General features: G+C 36.7%; 3 protein-coding genes across 6 annotated transcripts; 2 read left to right on the plus strand and 1 right to left on the minus strand.

The window, feature by feature from the left end:
• The first annotated feature begins 7190 nt into the window (after nt 1–7190).
• Nucleotides 7191–9768, plus strand: tspan10 (tetraspanin 10). Its single transcript, XM_007556305.2, has 3 exons — nt 7191–7832; nt 7930–8516; nt 8620–9768. Exons 1-3 carry the CDS (start codon nt 7743–7745, stop codon nt 8924–8926), a joined length of 984 nt encoding a protein of 327 aa, XP_007556367.1. The 5' UTR covers nt 7191–7742; the 3' UTR covers nt 8927–9768.
• Nucleotides 9769–14166: 4398 nt separating this feature from the next.
• Nucleotides 14167–16318, minus strand: LOC103140936 (retinal cone rhodopsin-sensitive cGMP 3',5'-cyclic phosphodiesterase subunit gamma). 4 transcript variants are annotated; one of them, XM_016673559.1, is made up of 4 exons: nt 15601–16318; nt 14481–14639; nt 14346–14386; nt 14167–14259 (listed from the first exon to the last, which is right to left on the minus strand). In XM_016673559.1, the coding sequence occupies exons 2-4, from the start codon at nt 14633–14635 to the stop codon at nt 14183–14185; spliced, it is 273 nt and encodes a 90-aa protein (XP_016529045.1). In that variant the 5' UTR covers nt 14636–14639; nt 15601–16318; the 3' UTR covers nt 14167–14182. The 4 variants fall into 4 exon arrangements, with proteins under 4 accessions (XP_016529045.1, XP_016529043.1, XP_016529044.1 ...); XM_016673557.1 differs by having other exon boundaries at nt 14481–14653; nt 15601–16317; XM_016673558.1 differs by having other exon boundaries at nt 14481–14661; nt 15601–16317.
• A 522-nt stretch (nt 16319–16840) lies between these two features.
• Nucleotides 16841–19488, plus strand: ccdc137 (coiled-coil domain containing 137). Its single transcript, XM_007556308.2, has 6 exons — nt 16841–17029; nt 17228–17373; nt 17458–17683; nt 17933–18015; nt 18780–18859; nt 18956–19488. Exons 1-6 carry the CDS (start codon nt 16959–16961, stop codon nt 19151–19153), a joined length of 804 nt encoding a protein of 267 aa, XP_007556370.1. The 5' UTR covers nt 16841–16958; the 3' UTR covers nt 19154–19488.
• Nucleotides 19489–19918: the final 430 nt, after the last annotated feature.

Genomic DNA, 19918 nt, shown 5'->3' on the forward strand with positions numbered 1-19918 from the left:
TGTTCATGCGTGTTTCGTTATTTATTATTGAAAGTAGTTGTGCCCAAGTCAAAGATTTTGCTTACAATGCGATGTTTGTGAAGTTTGGTGTCAGAGAAGCTAAAAGAAATGTCAATACATCATGTTTATTTATTTATTACCTTAAATGTTTTCACAGTTTATTGTTTACCACCACTGGCATAACTCCTAAAAAACATATATGCTCTGTAAAGTTTCAAGTACTTAGTTTGGTGGGCCTAAAGACATAAAAGACGGAGTCTGAGTAAGTAATAATGTCTGATGGAGATGAACAAGCAAAACTGAGCCTTTTTTTTTTTTTTTACAGTCAGTGAAGCATCACTTTGCTTCTCGCTGTCTCTTCTTTTACAGGATACACCTGCAGCCCTGCTGTGCTTTTTTTTAAATTATAAGCAAATAATGAAATCTAGTTTCAGAGGGAACAATCCCTGACACACTGAGGTTTTAATTCTTCTTGTTTAACAAATACACATCTAATACCAATTTAACAGTGTGTATATTTTTTTTTATGTTGGAATTGTCGAAAAAAAATTATCTTCAATTGGTAAAAATTAAGACTTAATCCTTTATCATGGCACTGAACAAATAGCTGATAATCCAGCTCTTCAAAATGAGTCTAGCTTATGAGGAAAAGCGATGCATCCAACCTCTTTGACTTTTTTAGTTGTACTTTTTTCGAGTGTTTGTATGTCCTCGGTTACTTGTAATAAAAAAAAAGGGAAGATGTTGTAAATCACAATATTCTTTTTTTTTTGTTTAAATGCAGCAACTGTAAGGCTGATAAAAGCATGTTCTACGTTGTTTTCTTCAAGCAACAGCAGCTTGTTTTCTCAGTCTTGTAAATCTTGTCATCTCTGGTTTTTGAGGAAAAGCTGGGTTCTGATCCCTCCCAAAGCGACCGTTAAAACGAGGTTGGGATGTATTCTAGTAGTCACAATCTGCACAGATCATCAGTCCATCCATAACTCTGGACAGGAGTACAGCCAAACGACACGCAGAACAGCCTGTGCCTTGTTAGCATGTGTGTTTATACCACACATGTTCAGCCAGGTTTTTACTGGTTAACACTGCTAATCACCACACCACATGCTGTTGTATGTTTTTAATACTTATTTTAGCAGAAACATGATGTGCAAACCAATGAGAGTTATAAATACTTTGTGCAGAAATAAGGATGTGTTATGGAAGGAAAATGTAAGACATGTTACAGGGTAGTAGGCCAGAACAGATAAACATCATTTTATATTTCTTTTAGCAGGGTTTATATGATACATGCTGAGAATCAGAATCAAAAATACTATATCAATATGCATAGAAAAAGGATTATGACAAATCAGACATCTCATTAGCAGCTAAAAGTTTGAAGGATAGAAGGATTGTCCCAATCCATTAGTGTAAAGGTGTTCCATCCAAGATTGACGATATTTTGTTTCACTATGTTCCTCTTTACTAGCTGCTACTAGCATGTCAAATTGTGCTGACACATAGTTTCATTTTGCCTCCTTATTAAGAATGAGCATTTTAAAATGCTGCATCTAAAGCAAACTCCATTTGTCTAAAGTATGCTATAAAGGTTTCTGATTATTGATTATATTACAAGAAACATTCTTTGTATTTATACTTCAGCAATGTGCAGGCACACAAACCAGTTGAATAATGAACAACCAGGTGGATGATGCCACCTAGTGGCAGAATATGACCAGGAAAAGTGGAACAACCATCACTGCATGTCGTGGTTCATATACCAGGTAATTTGTGATCAGCCCAGAAAACCCTTTCCCATTACATCCAGCACTCTAAAAGCATAGAACAATAGTTATTGTTAGCATCAGACAATAGTTAGCAATCAACAATTTTACTGTCTCTGAGTGCCTCTCCTCCTTGCTCTGAGCAGTGTTGGCTGATTGATGAGCCTCCTGTCCAGAGCCCGCCGCTGCGCTCCAAGTGGAGACCTCAGACCAAAGCCGGGAGGAGTCCTGGACACTGACCAATGAGGCGCGGTGAATCTACCTTCTTTAATATCATCCACAAAAGCCTCCACTCCATCAAACTTTGAGGTGAGCTTCCCCAGCTCGTCTTTCAGCGAGTTAAACTGCTGGTAGAGGTCTCCCAGAGCCTCGGAGAGAGGCTGGATCCTAGGCACATGGAGACATGGATTAATGAAAATGATCTCACTGTTTCAATAAGCGGCCCAAGACTGTTGGCTTTATTACACTTTTAAACTATATCAGGGAATGAGAAGAACACAGCCAAGACAAAAATGGCAACAGTGTGTAAGCCATAACATGCTGCTGAGCAGAAACAGCCACACAATCAGCAAGAACACATGGAATCACAAGAACAAACGTCTCTTTAGATTTAAAAAAAAAGTTGAGCAACAAATAGCTGTTTGCTCTGTTGTGTCATAAGCCCTGTCTCTGGAGGAATGACTTGGAGAGTTTCAGGAACTCTAGACATAGCAGACCACGTTGCTGAAACATTTCACTCTCTTCCATTTGGCGCACTCCCTGCATTGAGGTCATTTAATGAGCAGAAACATGTTGCATAATATTCTAATGTTGCAAGAGGACGAGGGGTTTGTCGAGAGTGTTTTAATGGATGACTCAGAGTGTAAAGTTTATCTGTCAGAGCTCGTTCCCGCTGCCTTGGTTCGGCGCGACTCACCTGGTGTATTCAGGGAGAACAGAGGCATGGTCATGGATCAGCAGCTCTTTCACTTGGGTTACTATAGCAAATTTCCAGTTGTCCAGCACTTGAGTCAGGTTGGAGCAAGCCTTTCTGCTGGTGTGTTCTGGTGAACACAGAAATGTGTGTAAGCGTGTTTGACCCAATGCATTTAGTAATTGTTTACGAGAACAAGAGGTCATTCCCTGCCTTTTGGATCCCAAGGGGAGGTTTCATGTTTCCATTTCTGAGTTGCAGATGTTGACAGCATGCAGAACAGAACCAGAACCTTCAACGCCATCGTTTGAACTTAAAGACAGAAAAATAAAGTTAAACTTATAAAAGAAAAACACTTTTTCTTTTTTTTTTTTTACAATTTTCTATATAAACCTCTTAAGTTTAAACAAATTAAAAACATTAACTTCATTATTACAGAGTTAGGTATAAGTGTTAAACTGTCATATATTTCAACTTTGATTAGCTTTACAGTAGATGAAAATGACACGTATCTTTTGCGGTTTACCTTTGTGTGAGGCGCTTTCCAAAGGCCAGAGTAAAATCCTTCAGGAATCACACAGATGAAAAATGAACTCTCTTCTTACTGCCTCTCCAACCTCTCTGAGCTTTTCCTCCACCTGCTCCTCCCGACGTCAGTGATGAAGGGTGGTGACAGAGTCTGATATTTCAGCATGTGTTCACAGGGCTGGGTTCATATGCACCGAGCGAAAAACAGAGAAATCCCTTCCACTTTAGATTCCTCACAAGTTCTTGAATTCTGTGCATCTCTTACACTGCTAATTGACCTACACATAATTATTATTATTATTTTTTTTTTTTTTGTTGGAATCTTGTGACTTTTCCCCCCCATATCAACCTGCAACAGCGCTCCCTGTGGGCTCTGATCCTGAGGAGGTGTTAGATGGAGCATTATGGCTCCAAACTAACATTCTTACTGCCTACTGTAATACAATCTGTTAACCATCTGGGCTGACAGGCACAGTCAGCATCAGGCTTTTGCAGCCGCCACGGATGATAGAAACCTGCTGACTCAAGAGCACTCATTAGAACGAAGTGAATGAAAACTTTAAATTGGTTACATCAAACGGTCGGTTTTACGTTTCTATCCATCTGTGAGTTAGAATTAAAGACAAAAACACACAACTTCCGAGAAACTCTCTCGTCCGTAAACTGTTTCCACCCCTTATCGAAATGAGCTGCTGAGTGATTTATTCCACCAAATTCCCTCAGTTTGACATTTATCCATCCTTTATAATTCACGATTATTCATGTGGTGATAATCTAACTTCTGATGGAGGATGAGGCAACTTGTTCTCTACAGTCCAAATGCTCCAAGGCATTCCAACATCTGGGTAGGTGAGATAGGATGGTTATTTCAGAGACAAGAAGATATAAATCACTGCAAATAGAAAATATAAATCTTTTGTTTGTTCTTGTCCAGAAATGATCATTCTTTAGTACATTTGGGGGATTCTACTAATATCTGCAGCCAACTGGATGAGAGCATTTCTGCTAACTGGGTAGTAGTCCCAAACATCTGGACCGTCTTTGAACTCAGAGACATTACAGTTGTTACAGCTTAGTGTAAGGAGAATTTAAGACATAAGTCTTTAGAACAGTTCATGGTTGGATTTAACAAAAGTTTATGTGTTTGTTCGAATATCTTTAAAAAGAACTCTAGCATCTATTACTGCAGACAAGATCTTAAACCACGATTGAAATCTACCCTCTCAAATGCTTTACGCAATATGTCCTTCCTTTTTTTTGCTGGATTTTCATCTTAGGTGCTGATAGCAATGCAAGAGACGGAACAGAACGACTTACATGTTGTTTAAATCAATCCAAATACAAAGATGTTACCTGTTTTGAATTAATCTATCTCCAAGAAACCCATACTAGAGAATTAGAAAGGATCTCAGAAACAATAACTCACTCTTTTTTTTTTCTTTCACCTCAGTTTTCTTCTTTTTTTCCTGCTCCCACTTATCTTCTCATTTATGTAGTTTTATAAGTTTTAATGTAAAATTTTCTAAATACTTCTATATTTGATGTACTTTTGGGTCCAAGGGTTTCAATAAAGACATTGTTAGAATGTTAGAATCCAATGTTAATGTTTTATCTAAGCCACATTGTGAATGTACTTGACCAAGACTTGTGATGACAACCCTTTACATCACACACTCTGCTCTTGAGACCGTTGGAAAACTATATGCAGAGATTTGTGAAACACACTACTCCAACTTATGAATGCAAAGAGCGCAGAGAGAGAAGAGAAGGGAGAGAAACTGACCAGACAACCCACAGAATCAAGAAGTCGGGGCAAGATCAACTAAACTGAACATCAAAATCAGCGGTATTGTTCTTCTGGTCCTTGCAATGATTCTCCAGAGCGGTTGCACCACAGGTGGCTGACTTAGAATTTATTTATCCAGTTTGCTTTACAAACTTTCCCTGAGGTTAAGACAAGTATATAGAAAATCCCAATGCAGTGTGGGGAAAAAAAAAAGAAAAACATTGACTAACTATCAGACTCCAAAACCTTTTGAGAAAGATAAATATTTAGCAGCAATTTGAATCACTCATCTTCTCCAAGTCAAGTATATTTCATGTTTGCTTATTGGTCTTGATTCTTAATACATGATTGAAATATATTTCATTTAACACATATTACTGAAAATATACTACTGAAAATGTAACTGTGAAGCTGTAAATATTCCAATGTAATTATTCTCCAAAATATTTAGTTTTACAGTTAGTTTTTACTATTGCATAGAAATATGTTTCCAGATGTACTGAGGAACTGAGAGGCAGCCAGGCGTCTGCCTGAAGTAACACACTGATTGGCTTCCAGCTCCTTGCAGCTCAGTCCAGTAAGCAGGGGAAAGAATGAGTCCAGTGGAGCAACAGATCCACAGAGGAAAATAGTCAGGCCTCATACTTTCTGTTTTTCAGCTCAGTCACATCAGCTTTATCAGATGCTGCTTGTCTCTTGGAAGCACATGACCGCAAGACACTTTATTTGAGGACTTGTGGAGGACGGTTACAGCTGGAATTGATCAGCTTCCAAATTCAGAGAAAAGCTAAATGTTGATTGTAGCAAAGATTAAAAACAATATTTTTATGAGGGGTTTTTTCTGCTCCCAAAGAAATGTACATTTATTAAGTGCATTTTTTTTTTTTTTATAAAATATCACCCCAAACTATACATGAATGTTTTTCCCTCAAAGCTGCTGAGGGAAATCCTGGGGCAGTTTGTCAGTCTAATATATTTATATGCTTTATTTTACTATCATCTTTATGTTTTCTTGTGACCTCGGTTCTTTCTATACTCTCACTTGTCTAATAAAACAATATGACTTGACTGGGAAATCAATATAAATAATGTATCCTAGTTAAAAAAAAAATCTGTTGTATTTTTGCTTTATTTTTTACCTTTATTGATAGATTGTGAATATTTTTTTTCAGTCAAGCACAGCTCTGGAAACAGTCACAGTCATGTATTTAATGCGAGGTTTATAAAACCTCGCATTAATAATACAATCTCATTTAAAACTTTTTTTAATGCAGTTAGTGGTTGACTAGTTGACTTTGGTGTGTTTATACTCTTTGATGACATCCAGTGGTCACAGTGAGGTACTGCAAAGGTGTGTCTGGACTGGAGTTTTATTCAGACAGCATCATTTTAATGGTTCCTTTCATGCACTAATGAAAGTGTATAAAATCAGAAATAACGAAGCAGACATAAACATAGGATGCAAAATGAAAAAAATAATATTTTGTGAAAATGCTGCCATCTTTTTTTTTCACTAAAAACCACAGTTTCAATAGACATAAACATTAATATTTTATCCATCTGTAACGCAGTGAAAGAAATTATTAATTATGTAGCTTTCTCTCTTTTTCTGAGTTTTATAGACTTTGGTAAATTTGGATGCCTTTCTCTGATTTCGGCTCCAATCTACACTTGGGTGAAAGAACATTTGCCTTGACCTTTGACATGAGCTACTTTTTTAACTCAAATCCTGTATGTTCTACAAAAAAAAAGATATTTTCAAATTCTACTCTTTCTGAGAAAGCTCATTGAAATTTGTTCCATTAAAGACATATTTTCCATTGTTTTATTTTATTTTTTCATGATGCAAAATAACGAAATCTGATAAGCAATCTGAGATTCATAATTTAAATTTGTTTGAAACCAAGAACTACTCCAAAAGATTATACTTTAAATCAATTTTAAAGTGTTAACATTATTTCTATTTCACTTGGATGAATAAAACAACTTTTGCCCATGTTGTTTTTCATCCCCAACAAAGGAAAAACAGAGGAGTATTCGAGTAGCTGAGGTGGTTGAGTAAATGAGGAGAATTATATTTATTCATAAAATAATTTACTGAATATCTACAGTGAGATATTCTGCATAAATAAGTTTGAGAGGAAATAATTTCAGAATTATTAGTGTTTATAAAATTCTTATTTCTTGATTTATTAAAAAAATGACAAAGTTTTGAGGTGAAGGTTACAAAGTCTTGTAATCAAATCAACATAGAGACAATAATTCTTAGGGTCAGTGAGGCGGCAAACAATATTCAGGCATGTGTGGTCGTTGTCTGGAAACATACGTTCAAATATGTATGATAATGTTATACATAGCATAAAAACATGACTAAAACTTGTTTTTTTTTATGATTACATTTCATTCCTGGTATATTGTATTGTTGGAGAGACTAGATACTTATTGTCTCTGACCTTTCAATGTTTCAGTTCGAGTCAGTTTTTTTTTAGAATTTTTTTTAGAAATAGCCTGATATGAAAAGCTCCTTGTTTTGGGGGTCTGATAGCTCACTAATCCCCTCATTGTGACTCTCACATGATGAAAAAAATGTCAGGCCTCACAGCACTTTGAGGCTGAACACAGCAGGGTCTCTCAGTATCAGCGCTCTGTTTTTTTTCCGCTGCAGCAAATATTCTCATGTTTCATTTCAACTTGAGCTACTCTGAGGAGCTAAAACCACAGGATCGGTTGTCTCCAACTGGATGACAATATGCGACAATATTTACCCGTAAAGAAGTTTGTGTGGCTCTGGTCCAGGAGAGACGATGGGCAGAATGAGTCCAGCCCACTTATTCCAAAGGTAGGCCTTTCAATAATTTATCGTTTTTTTTAAGAATGTTGTGCTTTTCTACAGTTAGCCTTAGCCCTCATTAAAAACTTCATTTCTATGTCTGAAGTCAGGTGCTGCAAAAGTGGAGGATGAGGAGCTCGGCCATGTTGACAGTGAATATCAAACAGGGACGCCCAGCGATCAGGATCGGAACAGTCCTACAAGAATCCGACCTCATTACAGTTATTCTTTGATGGATTATTTCCTAAAATACTTCCTGTTCCTGTGCAACCTGCTCTTCACAGTCTTGGGTCTGGTGGTTCTTGGTTTGGGGATCTGGGGCCTCGCCAGCAAAGAATCGTTTGCCCAGGAGAAGATCGGAGCTATCGGCACGGATCCGATGCTGATACTTTTGACGCTGGGCTTTCTGCTCACTCTGCTCTGTCTGACGGGGTGTGTTGGTGCTTTAAGAGAGAACAGCTGCTTGCTGAAGATGTTCTCTGTTATAGTGCTGGTGCTCATCACGTTCGAGGTGCTGTTTGCAATCGTGGCCTACACTGTGCAGGATCAGATCGAAGGATATCTGCGGTCAGGGATGCTAGCCGCCATGGCGGGCTATCAAGACGATCTGGACCTGAGGTTCATCACAGATGAGATCCAGTTGGGTCTGCAGTGCTGCGGGGTCGACACCTACCGGGACTGGGAGGTGAACATGTGAGTGGAGTATGACCTATGTTTATTTGTTATTTCAGTAAATTCTCAGTTGACCATCTATTTTAAAACTTTTCTTTTTTTCTCTTTTTTTCTTTTCTTTCAGATATTACAACTGCTCAGCTCCGGGAGTTTTGGCGTGTGGCGTCCCTGCAACGTGCTGCGTGGACCCTTTGGAGAACGGGACGGTGTGGAACTCACAGTGTGGTGTGGGAGCACAGCTCCTGGACGAGTTTACGGCTCAGAGTGTGATCTTTCTGGGGGGTTGTCTGGGCGGAATCTCTCGTTGGATCGAGCAGCATGAGGGCCTGATCGGGACAGTCGGGGTCGTCGTCGTTGGGGTTCAGATTCTTGCTGTGCTCGTCGCAACAAGACTGTTGGAAAACATTCACAGGCATAAAGTTCATGCATGACGTAAATATGGCATGAAGTCATCAGAGTCCTGGCTGTTTCTTTTTTCAGTTCTGGGCTCCATAGTTAGACACGTTTTATATTCAGATTGCATAAACAGGGTTTATAAGTTGGAAACGAAATAGAAACACATCTAATGTACTGTAAATATGTTCCTCTTCCTACATAAAAGGATGTAGGAAGGATGTCACTAAAAATATGTGATTATTTGTTATGGAAAGATTTGGAGCTCAAGGGTTACACTTTTTTATTTTTTCACTTTTTTTCTTCTGACTCTTCATCCATACGGCAAAGTCATTAACCTTCATCAACCTTTGGCACATGAACAGTTTTTATTATTTTTATGTATTTATTGTTTCACAAAATATAAACTCTGTCAGGAAGCAGTATGAATGGTATTTTACAGCCAAAAAATACACAATAGCTTATACTGAGGTCTGTGATGGTGGGATCTGGGCTTTATGTTAACTATTAGAGTTGTGAAGTTATGCTTAATGGCACAAGTTGTTTAAATAAATCCTGAGATACTAAATTATTAAATTATAAACTGATAATTAAATAGTAATTATTGGATTTCATGTTTTGTAATACAAAAAAAATATTGTTTAATGATAAATCCTGCTGTTTGGTAATGATAACAAAGCAAACTCTCCGAATCATGTTAAAAAGTCAAAGCTTTATTTTGAGTATAAAAACACAGTGCTGACCGAATCTCCTGCTGGCCAGTAACTAAGCTATCAGCTGCATCTCCGTCTGCAGCCACAGGCAATGACACAAGAACAGCAGTGGTGTTGTAGAGCGTGAAAATGGCAGCTTGAGAGTCTCAGGAAATACATTTGTCATACAAAAAAAACAGCATACACAATATGCAGACGTGTGTATTACATAAAATCCTAACATATTTCTAGCTTTATGTTTGCCATACAGAAGTTATCCATATTCATGAATGCTTAAAATAATCTCTGGATATCATTTTGAATTAAATCCTCNATAAAAACACTAAATATGACTGCTACTATTACTATTAACCATTGTATCGATACAGCTATAATTTCATGATAAAACATTATTTCTTTAAACATTTATATTCTTCATGTATAAGAATACATGAAAACATGTTTTAACATGTTTTAACAAAAGATGTTAAAACATTAACATCTTTTGCGTTAATGTTTATTTTTTTTAAATTACTACTTAAAATATTTTATGGATTGTAACATTTTAAACTGGACAGAATTTATACACATTAAAATGTCATTGTGTGATAATAGTGTTTATATTGTGCCAAATGTAAGTCTCAGAAAGCAGAAGTGAATCAGTCAGAGGTTTTTGTCATGGTGTGAATCACTGTGGTACAGCTTCACTAGCAGAGTCATCCCATGTGCTACAGTAATACACTGCTGAGTCTCCTGTTTCTGCCTGCTTTATAATAAACTGGAAGTCAATTCTTGATGTGGCTTTAGAGTTAAATCTGTCAGAGGAGAAACCTGCTCCGAAATTATCAGGGGAACTGTCAGAAGGATGAAGCCTCAGAATGTACTGAGGAGTCCCACCAGGCACCTGTTTGTACCAACTGACATAATTGCTATGATCTATCTGAACGTTGCAGTTGAGAACAACCTGTTGTCCTGTAGAAACTGAGTGAACAGCAGGAGTCTGGGTCAAAACTTTAGCTGCATCAGCATCTGTAAAAGTACAACGAGAAAGGCATGAGTGATAAATATGTGTTTGAAAATAAAGAATATAAAATAAGACAAAAGGGCCACTTACATGTTAGAGCAGAGATGACAGTACAGAGAATCCACAGCATGTTGTCAGTTTGTGACCTTAATCTTGATTATGGTGACACTGTGAGACGAACCTGTTTAAGTGAAAGAAGAAGACAGACTGAGACTTATAAAGAGTCTGAGGGGAGAAAACAGGGAGGAGAGGATTCTGTAATATGTTGATTCACTAATTTACATACATTGATGAGCAGGGACTGTACTGTTCAGACAAGCTTTACTTTTTTAAAGTTTTTAGTTTTAACTTTATCCTCACATTTCTAATTCAATTTAAGAAAAGCAGTCAATAAATTAGACTTAGACTTAGAAAGACTCAAGCAAAGACCTATTCTTACATTCCTGGACGTCCTAAGTTTCTATCCTGTAATTTTGCAATTTCGAGTGTGAATGGATTCCCTGTCTTCCTGATGTTTGTGTTGTTTACTCATGTATTTGGGTCACCACATTGTTATGCTATTCGCAGAAAACAGGCAGAAATCACAGTTTTCTTTGAAAAATGGCTAAAGTCACTGCAATGTCCAAACATTTGTTTAAAGTTTGTTTATGGATAAGAATCTTGTTTAAAATCAGTTATTTAGTTTGTGGCAGTCCTTACTGAAGGGACGACTTTGCTATTTAATTAATTTGGCAAAACTAAATGCAGCCATGCCATATTATTTTTATTTTTTTAATTTTTTGTAAACATATTTCCTTCAACTCTTACTTTATTCAAATAAAAAATAACAATAATAATAAAGTGGCTACAGTGATGTTGAAAATAGCAAATATAAAGCATAGATTAAATAATTAATTTTAACAAAAAACTAGTGGAAATATTTATTAAACATGTTTACTCTCAATGTGTTATAAAGTCACCTATGAAAGGAAATCAAACTGTATGTTGGAAACTCTCAGTCTCAGTTAAAGCCGTTCACTGCAGAGCTCAGTTAACATGAGGCACAGTGAACCTGCAGCCTTAGGCTTTATTTTCCTATGAATGGTGAAAACTGCAAAAATCAAACCAATCTACAAATGTTTATCATGGTAAAACAGTGAATGATAAGTTTTAATCTGCATACAGGTGTAATGGTGTAAGTATTTATCAGACTAATACTGACACATTTTGTTTATTCATTTACAGATTGTGGTTTCTCAACATCTTTCACAGCGATCTTTGTGTCTTCAAGAAAACATATTTGATTCAAAAATGTCTTTCAAACTCTGAGCTTCAGAGCTCCTCCTCCTGTCAGTCACTCTCAGTTTGTGTTGTATTAAAGCCTCCTTACAGCACATCCTCTCCTCATCCTCTTATCTCTCTCATCTGTCAGCAGTAAGGTCACTTTACACATTTCAAGATCGTTCTCAGAACACACTGACAACATGCTGGGGACCCTCTGCGCTCTCATCACTGCTCTAACATGTAAGGAGGATGACTTACAGCAGACTGAAGCTCAGCTGGATTTATCAGTCTGTGTTTCTTGTGACTTCATGTCATCTTGTTGTTTACAGGTGTGAGTGGTGTGACGGTGCTGACCCAGACGCCTCCTGTTGTGACAGTGAGGAAAGGAGAGACAGCCACCATGGACTGTAACCTGGGGACTGTTACTAACAGTGCTGCTCGTTGGTATAAACAGATTCCTGGAGAAATTCCTCAGTTTGTGCTGAATTTTCATCGGAGTTATAGCTCACCAAGCTATGGTTCTGGGTTTTCATCTCCAAAGTTCACATCAACTCATCAGTCCACAACAAATTATTGTTTAACAATCAACAATGTAGAAGAGCGAGACTCTGCAGTTTATTACTGTAAGACATGGGATGGCTCTGTCAATAATTTTGTATCACAGTGATTCATATCATGACAAAAACCTCCACACAAACACTTCTGCTTTTTGACAAATGGAGAACTGCTGGAGTGAAAAATAAAGACATTCATAAATCATTTTTGGAAGTCTCTGCTTTTTAATTTTTTCTTATATATTTCACTGTTTACTTCTTTGTGCACTTTTGTACTTGTTTGTTTAAATTGTGACACCCCATGTAAACTGTTGGATTTTAGAGGTCCAGTGTAACTCAATTGACAATTTAACAGATAACAATACTGGGTAACACTTTATTTGAAGGGGGTTGAATAAGACTGACATGACACTGTCATTAACTCCTGTCATGAACATGAATAAGCCTTCATGAATATTTATGACTGTTGTCATAAAGCGTCATTCGGTAAATTATGACACTTTTAATACAAAGTTGACATTATTCAAAATGTCTTTGTTATGACAACTTGACATTAACCAAGAAACCATTACTGATATAAATTTGTTATAAAAGTATTACTGATTGCACTTTAAAAGTTAGGTAACTTTATGTTATTAAAGGTAAAGTTTAAACAGTAATGATTTCCTGGGCTTATTCATGTTCATGCCATGTGTTATGTCATGTTTATGAAAGTGTCATGACAGTCTTATTCACCCCCCTTCAAATAAAGTGTTACCCAATACGGTGACTTGAAAAAATATATTGATTCAAACTTTTGCTCCTACATACTTTCTAAAAGGTTTTATGTTTTTGCAAGATTTCCTTCATATGTTAGAATTATAACTCATTAAAACACTGTTTCAATTTGCTATAACATGTCTTACTGGGAAAAGAAATGGAAAATGTAAAGAAATCCGCAATAGATGTTCTTTCGGTGTAATCAATATTTGTTATTCTGCCTACATATTGCAGAATATTGACTGCTCAGCTTTATCCCACATCTGTCCACAGTACTGCCACAATTTTAATAACCATGAGAAACATCTAGAAGTTTAATTTGCAGTACTTATGAACATTATTGAGGCATTTATGTCAACATGATTTATCAGTAATACAAAGATGGACGTCATCATTTGGGATTAGGAAAATATATTTTCGAACTAAACAAATAAAACAACAAAAAAACTCACTGTCTGGTAGGAGTATAATCTTTGCAAAAACCTACACTGAGTTTTTCCATTAAAACATGCTTATTAGACTCATATGAATCTCCTCCTCCTCCACTTCTCATGCCATCAAGGTCCTTAAAAGCCTATGTTTCTCTCCTCCTTTCAGTCCAACCTGCTCACCATTCTGCCACACAGAAAAAAAACACAAATAAAAAACATTTATACCACAAACTGACAACATGCTGGGGATCGTCTGCAGTCTCATTACTGCTTTAACATGTAAGATTCTTTTCAGAATATTAAAGATGGTCCATGCAAACCTTTTGATTCAACTGTTTCTCTTCATGTGTTGTCAGGTGTTGATGCAGCGATAACATTGACCCAGTAGCCTATCAAGAAAGTCTCAGCAGGACAACAAGTTGTTCTAAGCTGCAACATTCAGAGATGTGATGGATATTATGTCAATTGGTACAAACAAGTTCCTGGTGGAGTTCCTCAGTATGTTCTGCGTTTTCGGCACCATGACAGTTCACTTGAGTTTGGAACAGGATTCTCTTCAGANTGAAGAAACTCAAATGATGCCATACTGAGCGAGTTCATGTAGCTCTAGATGGCTGTACGCTTCCCAGGGACAGATCACTGTGATATCTGAAAGGGAAATAGTATTTAATAATAAAAAACATTCAAAAATAAGTACATATTAGAGATGACGTGAATGTTTTAACTGTGCTCACCAGTGCCAAGTCCCTCCATTCCCGGAATCTCCTCTCCAAAGCTAGAGTTAAACATAAATTATAATCTTTAATTACTTTTATTTGGTTCCCAATAAACTTTATTGACAATCACGAACATATTTGTGGAGGTCTTACCCAATGACTCCCCTCTTCGGGGGCTTGCTCTTGAACTGACGAGTGTTTCTCTGCTTGAACTTGGGCGGGCCCTTTCGTGGGGAACCGGGAGCGGTTGCTCTGAGAGGGGCTTTGCCGCCAGTCTTCGCTTCAGGTTTGGCTATGTCCACATTCATGCCTCTGTTTTGAGACAACTGCAATGCTACAAAAAGGGAATACCAATGAAAATAAAAAAATAAAAAAACTGAGACAAATAAGTAGTCCTCTTTATAAGACTGTGGGAAAGCTAGAATTATCCACATTACTTTCTGCTGAACACGTCGAAACAAATAAAGACAATGTGCTTAACCACGGGTTGCAGAGGCTCCTGTAATCTGATGGTCACGTTTTTAATCAACACTACATGATGACTCTAATCTATAAAGCTCCCTCATAATCAGATTACTCTGAGGACATGCTGAATTTACTGCCGAACCCAGTGTATCATAAAAAGCACAACGATTTGTTTCTTAATGAAAGCTTCTGTTGTGAAAGTAATACAAAATTACATTTTTTTTATTACAACTGAAATATTCCACAAATACGTAATTTGTTTACATAAAGTCTTAATTCATTTTATGTTATAGACTGTGTTGATTGCATTTGTTTAAGTGCAGGACTAAAGGGTATAATAAAGATGTATGAGGGTATACTGAGCACAGCTATATTATTCTGATGATTAGATGATTACCACATCTGTAACCATAACATCATCGCTAAAGTTTGAAAAATATGGATATGTATTGTCTCTTCTGTATAGCCAGTACAGAAGAAACATCTTTATCTTGAGTTTCATAAATAAAATTTAAAATGTTTCAGTTTTAGCTAAGGACAGATTCTGTTGCATCCTAATAGAGCACACAGAGAGCTAGTTTACAGACTGTAGAGAAAAATTACTGAATGTAATTAACTGAATTCAAATTAAATGGAAGAATGTCCAAATAAATAGAAAAAAAAAACAACGATGTCAAGCAAGCTTCCAAGATTTCATTTGAAATTCCAGAATGCTAAAATTGCTTAGATATAACATTAACTATTGTATATAGATGTGTGTCTAAATAGCCCACAAAAAACAAGCTGCGTTGTTAATTCATATACTTACCACTTCTTCTGTATTTTCCCAGATAATCCGACAGATATCTCTCTTTATGTCAAATAACTCTTGCGCTTCACTCTGTCCTTTTATACACTTCAAATTCTGAGGAGATTAACATGCGACAAGCCAATAAACTGGACACACGTCATTTGTATTCCATATGGGTCCAGAACATTGGGGGAAGCCATGGGGCATTTAAGGACACCTTTCCTGCCCCAGAGAGACACTCAACAGCAGAGACACATGCAAGTCATAATCAGGAACAATGGGAATAATTTGTGTATCTCCACAACCTTCCAGAAGTGTGCCGTGTAAGGAACAGTTATTATTACTTATGAATATGTGAAATGTGCTACGATGCTCACTATCTTCCCACTCCTCAGCAAGCATTACATAACACCCAACGTCAAGAACACGCGAGTGTGATCTCTGGACATTTCACTCTCATCAGCATTCTTCCAGATTGTGTTGCATTATACATGATAATCCATTTCATCCTCCCTCCCACCAGAATAAACACATACCTGGTTCATTCATGTGATTGACTGCAGCTTCTTAATCTGGAGTCAAACTTACGTACTGCATTGAAAAACTATGCAGCTAATAACTTCCCTTACTCTTTATTCTCAATGAGATTTGAGGAAGTTCAGTTTCTCCTCCAAACAGTTTAGTGTCCAGAATATATTCTATGCCAATATATTTACACATGTGGCTTCAACAAGGTATCCATGCACTGAACATTTTAATTATAATGCGCTTTACATTGTTTTCTCTTTATTATATAATTAATAATAATAATAATATCAAATGTAATTGGTAGTAGTAGTAGTAGTAGTAGTAGCAGCAGCAGCAGCAGCAGTAGAGGTAATTACAACTGAATGAGGCTTCATCTAATCTTTCTGCCTTTTGTAAATGTTAGGTAAGAAACTAAAAGCAGAAAAGATCTGCCAAACAAGAACCCTTTTAACTCAAAGCTGATGTTTTGTTGACCTCTAGCGGTGAGATAAATTCATAACAACCTCTTCAGCCAATGAGGGTGGACTTTTATCAAAGCTCGTCTGTTGTTATAGTATATCACTTCGCAACTTAAACGGACGTTAAGATTTGTTTTACTTAGTGCATTATTTAGTTATTTATCATTTCCCACCACCCAAAAGTAAGATTTGTGAGATTATTTTTCAATATTTTTTGAGCCTACGAAAAAAGGCAATAGTATTTTTAGACATTAACTAACTGGAAAAATATTAGAGGGAGATCTCTTAACTTTTTTTTTTCTTTGTATCAGGAAGGTTGCGTGGAGAGTTTCCTGGCTTAACATGCTGTCCCACGTGTGATAATGATACTAAGTGATTTATAATATTATCATGGGGAAGAATAAAACAGGTAAAACCAAGGAGTCAAAAAGACAAGCTGAGAAAACCGGACAAAATCTGAGGTAAGCCCAGAAAGCTGGCGTTTAAAACAACAACAATGTGCAAGCTAGCTAGCAAACTAAGCTAATTGTTTTTAGCTCTCTCAATCTAGTTTGGAGCCTGTAACTGCGGCAGAAGATGTTAAATCAGTGGCCATAATCGATCACAGTGCACCCTGTTCCTTTAATAACTAAAATATAAAATATGCTGTCATATTTCAGCAAAAAGAAAATTAAAGGAGATGGCAAACCTAAGAAAACCACACAGGAGGACCACCTCCAACACATTCCCTTCAGGCTCCGAGAAATAATGAAGAGCAAGGATAAAATGAAAAACGAATCTTTGGGGGGCAAAAAGCTAAAAAAAGGTGAGCAGTTAAAGTCTGTATGTCTATAATAATTCACTTAGCTTTTTAAATGTGTTTAAATTATTTGCACTTGTGTCTCTTTAGCCCTCTCGTTGCAGTCTAAACCAAACGATGCCCTAGATGGAGACATAGCTGTTCCTCGATTCAGGAAGGGGAAGACAGAAAGTGTCGGTGCCTATGTTAGGCGCATGGAAAATGAGACGCAACATGTGTTGTTCCTCACAAATAACCAAGTGGAGAGAAAACCTGAGCTTGAGCCGGACAAACAGGAAAAGGCTGCAGCCAAGGGGAAGTCAGAAAAGAAGAAGGAGTGAGTAAACGATGCCATATCAAGGAAATTTGTAATATGTTGCACTGCCTTTATAAAGCCTTGTTCTTGTCATATCTACTGTAAGTAAAACAGCTGGTAAAAATGACTTTCTAGTAACCCAAAGCAGGTTTGGGTTACTTTCTGCTGATTTATTTTTCACACATTTTACTCTAAAATTAAATCTCTTTAATTCATATATTATCGGTGTGTTTTAACTGTGCACCTATGTTCTACTGTGTGTTGCTGTAGGTATGCGAAAATGAGACTGAGCAAACTGCAGCAGAAGAAGTTGGATAAACAAGAGGACAAAATAGAGAAAGAGTTGTTTGTAGGTAAGAAATGGAGGTACACATTATGCTGCTGTTAAATTATCTCCCACATCTGCTTATTTATGGTGTTTTATGCCAGTGGTTGAAAGTCGAAGAAATGATTTACCAGTTAGACTTTTAATAATTTACAAACTGACACAATTAAGAATAAATCAAACAAAAGTAAAAGTCAGTCAAGACTGACCATACTCGTCAACGAAGAAAGATCTAGTCACAATATGACAACCTAAATAACTACATATTGTGTTATATTACTAGCTTTAATTCTGCATTATTAAACTGCTTTCAGTAAATTGTAATTTTTTATTTATTTTTTTTATATTTTGGCAAATTGATTTCATTACAATTCAGAAGGCTTAGACGCAATTATGAATTGATTGATGACGTTTGATTTTCTCTTTACATGTAAAATTCACTTTGAACTGCCAGGATGTTCTACTTATGCCCCTCAGAGTTCTGCTTTTATAATGCAATTCTTGGTTTACATTACAATTGTGGTATGTAAAATACAAAAATTCATTTCTGAAAAGGAAAACTGTTTATTTTTCTTGAGAATACTTTTTAGATGAATCGACTAATTGTGTTGATAGATTAATTGGTTAAAAATAAAATGTCCTTAGTGGGCCTAATATAGATAATGAAACTCAAACATCTGCATAAATTTTACAGAAACCATTTAGAGTTTTGCATCAGATTTAAATCTGAAAAAAAAAATATTTTATATGTTTGAACTCCGTGAAGCTCTAATAATTTGTTTCATTTTGTAGATAATGTTCCATTTGGTGAAGTTTCCATGGCTCCACCATCTCTGGGCACCAAACCAAAGAAAGCTCCAGTCAAAACTCAGGTATTCATACTTTGCGTTTAACACCTGCTGTCCTACCACTTTCAGTGCTTGTAAAGTAGTTAACTAATTCTTTTTCCACCCCTATTTAAAAAACAGGCGTCAAAGGAGTTGCTCCTCAACTCTCTGCTCGGCCACAGCATGGCCTCCACAGCGAAGCCCTCCATGGCCAGACAGAGGATGATGGAGGAGGAGAGGCAGCGAGCAGTGGAGGCCTATCGCCTGCTGAAGAAACAGAAACAACAGGAGCAACAGACCAGAAATGCCAGCCTGGGAAAACTCTTGAACCTTGAGTGACGTCTAACGTCACCAAAATCAATATAACTGCTCATCTCCAGTTGGTGTGATGGGCTTCAGCAGGCCTTGATATACAGACTTGACAGAATGATAATCTCCTCTGGATTCCTTAGAGACTCTACTTGCAAACACTTTACACCGCATTTTTAAAAATATGCAGGATTCACCTACTTTCATAAAGTTGGTTTAGTTGGTATTAGGACATTCAAAAAAAAAAAGAGAGATTGAACATGTATAATTACTGGAAAACATGTAAATGAGTAAACATTGGATTACTCAATGGGTTAATTGTGTTGGTTATTTCCTCATAAATGCTTGTTTGCATTTACACTTCCCATTCAGGTGTCTGCGTAAGTTCACTTCACCATGCAAATATTCCATCTTCAGGCAAACCCAGTGGCGTCATAATCACCACAAATTCATAAATCATAGTTGTTGTTTTTTTTCTTTTTTTCCCATTTGCTTATTTTGCAGGGAATAGTTACTTTTTGTTTTGTATTTGAGGATAACATTCCCCTTGTTGAAAACTGGTCTACAGTTGACCTAGATGGAGAAAAAAGCATTTTCAGTGGAACATTTTTTCTTCTTGTATGACCTAATGTAGTCAACTTTTGGATCTTGTGCTGATTTTTGTAGCCACTGACCTTGACTCTATCTTGACTTGGTAAGAGTAAAAAATGAACATTTTACATTTGGTTTGATCATCACCACCAACTTTATAACATGAAAGACCCAAACAAAGTATGTAAACATACAGATGGTCTG

This window comes from Poecilia formosa, unplaced genomic scaffold (assembly GCF_000485575.1).
Source record: "Poecilia formosa unplaced genomic scaffold, Poecilia_formosa-5.1.2 Scaffold78, whole genome shotgun sequence".
NCBI lineage: Eukaryota > Metazoa > Chordata > Actinopteri > Cyprinodontiformes > Poeciliidae > Poecilia > Poecilia formosa.

Coding starts and splice junctions, on each gene's coding strand:
- LOC103140936 (XM_016673556.1), bottom strand. CDS start 14,761: ATGTGGATAATTCTAGCTTTCCCACAGTCTTATAAAGAGGACTACTTA. Junction 14,387..14,480: donor CCGAAGAGGGGAGTCATTGG/GTAAGACCTCCA, acceptor GTTTAACTCTAG/CTTTGGAGAGGAGATTCCGG. Junction 14,260..14,345: donor AATGGAGGGACTTGGCACTG/GTGAGCACAGTT, acceptor TTTCCCTTTCAG/ATATCACAGTGATCTGTCCC.
- ccdc137 (XM_007556308.2), top strand. CDS start 16,959: ATGGGGAAGAATAAAACAGGTAAAACCAAGGAGTCAAAAAGACAAGCT. Junction 17,374..17,457: donor GGGCAAAAAGCTAAAAAAAG/GTGAGCAGTTAA, acceptor GTGTCTCTTTAG/CCCTCTCGTTGCAGTCTAAA. Junction 18,860..18,955: donor AAGCTCCAGTCAAAACTCAG/GTATTCATACTT, acceptor TTTAAAAAACAG/GCGTCAAAGGAGTTGCTCCT.
- tspan10 (XM_007556305.2), top strand. CDS start 7,743: ATGCGACAATATTTACCCGTAAAGAAGTTTGTGTGGCTCTGGTCCAGG. Junction 7,833..7,929: donor CCAGCCCACTTATTCCAAAG/GTAGGCCTTTCA, acceptor CTATGTCTGAAG/TCAGGTGCTGCAAAAGTGGA. Junction 8,517..8,619: donor CGGGACTGGGAGGTGAACAT/GTGAGTGGAGTA, acceptor CTTTTCTTTCAG/ATATTACAACTGCTCAGCTC.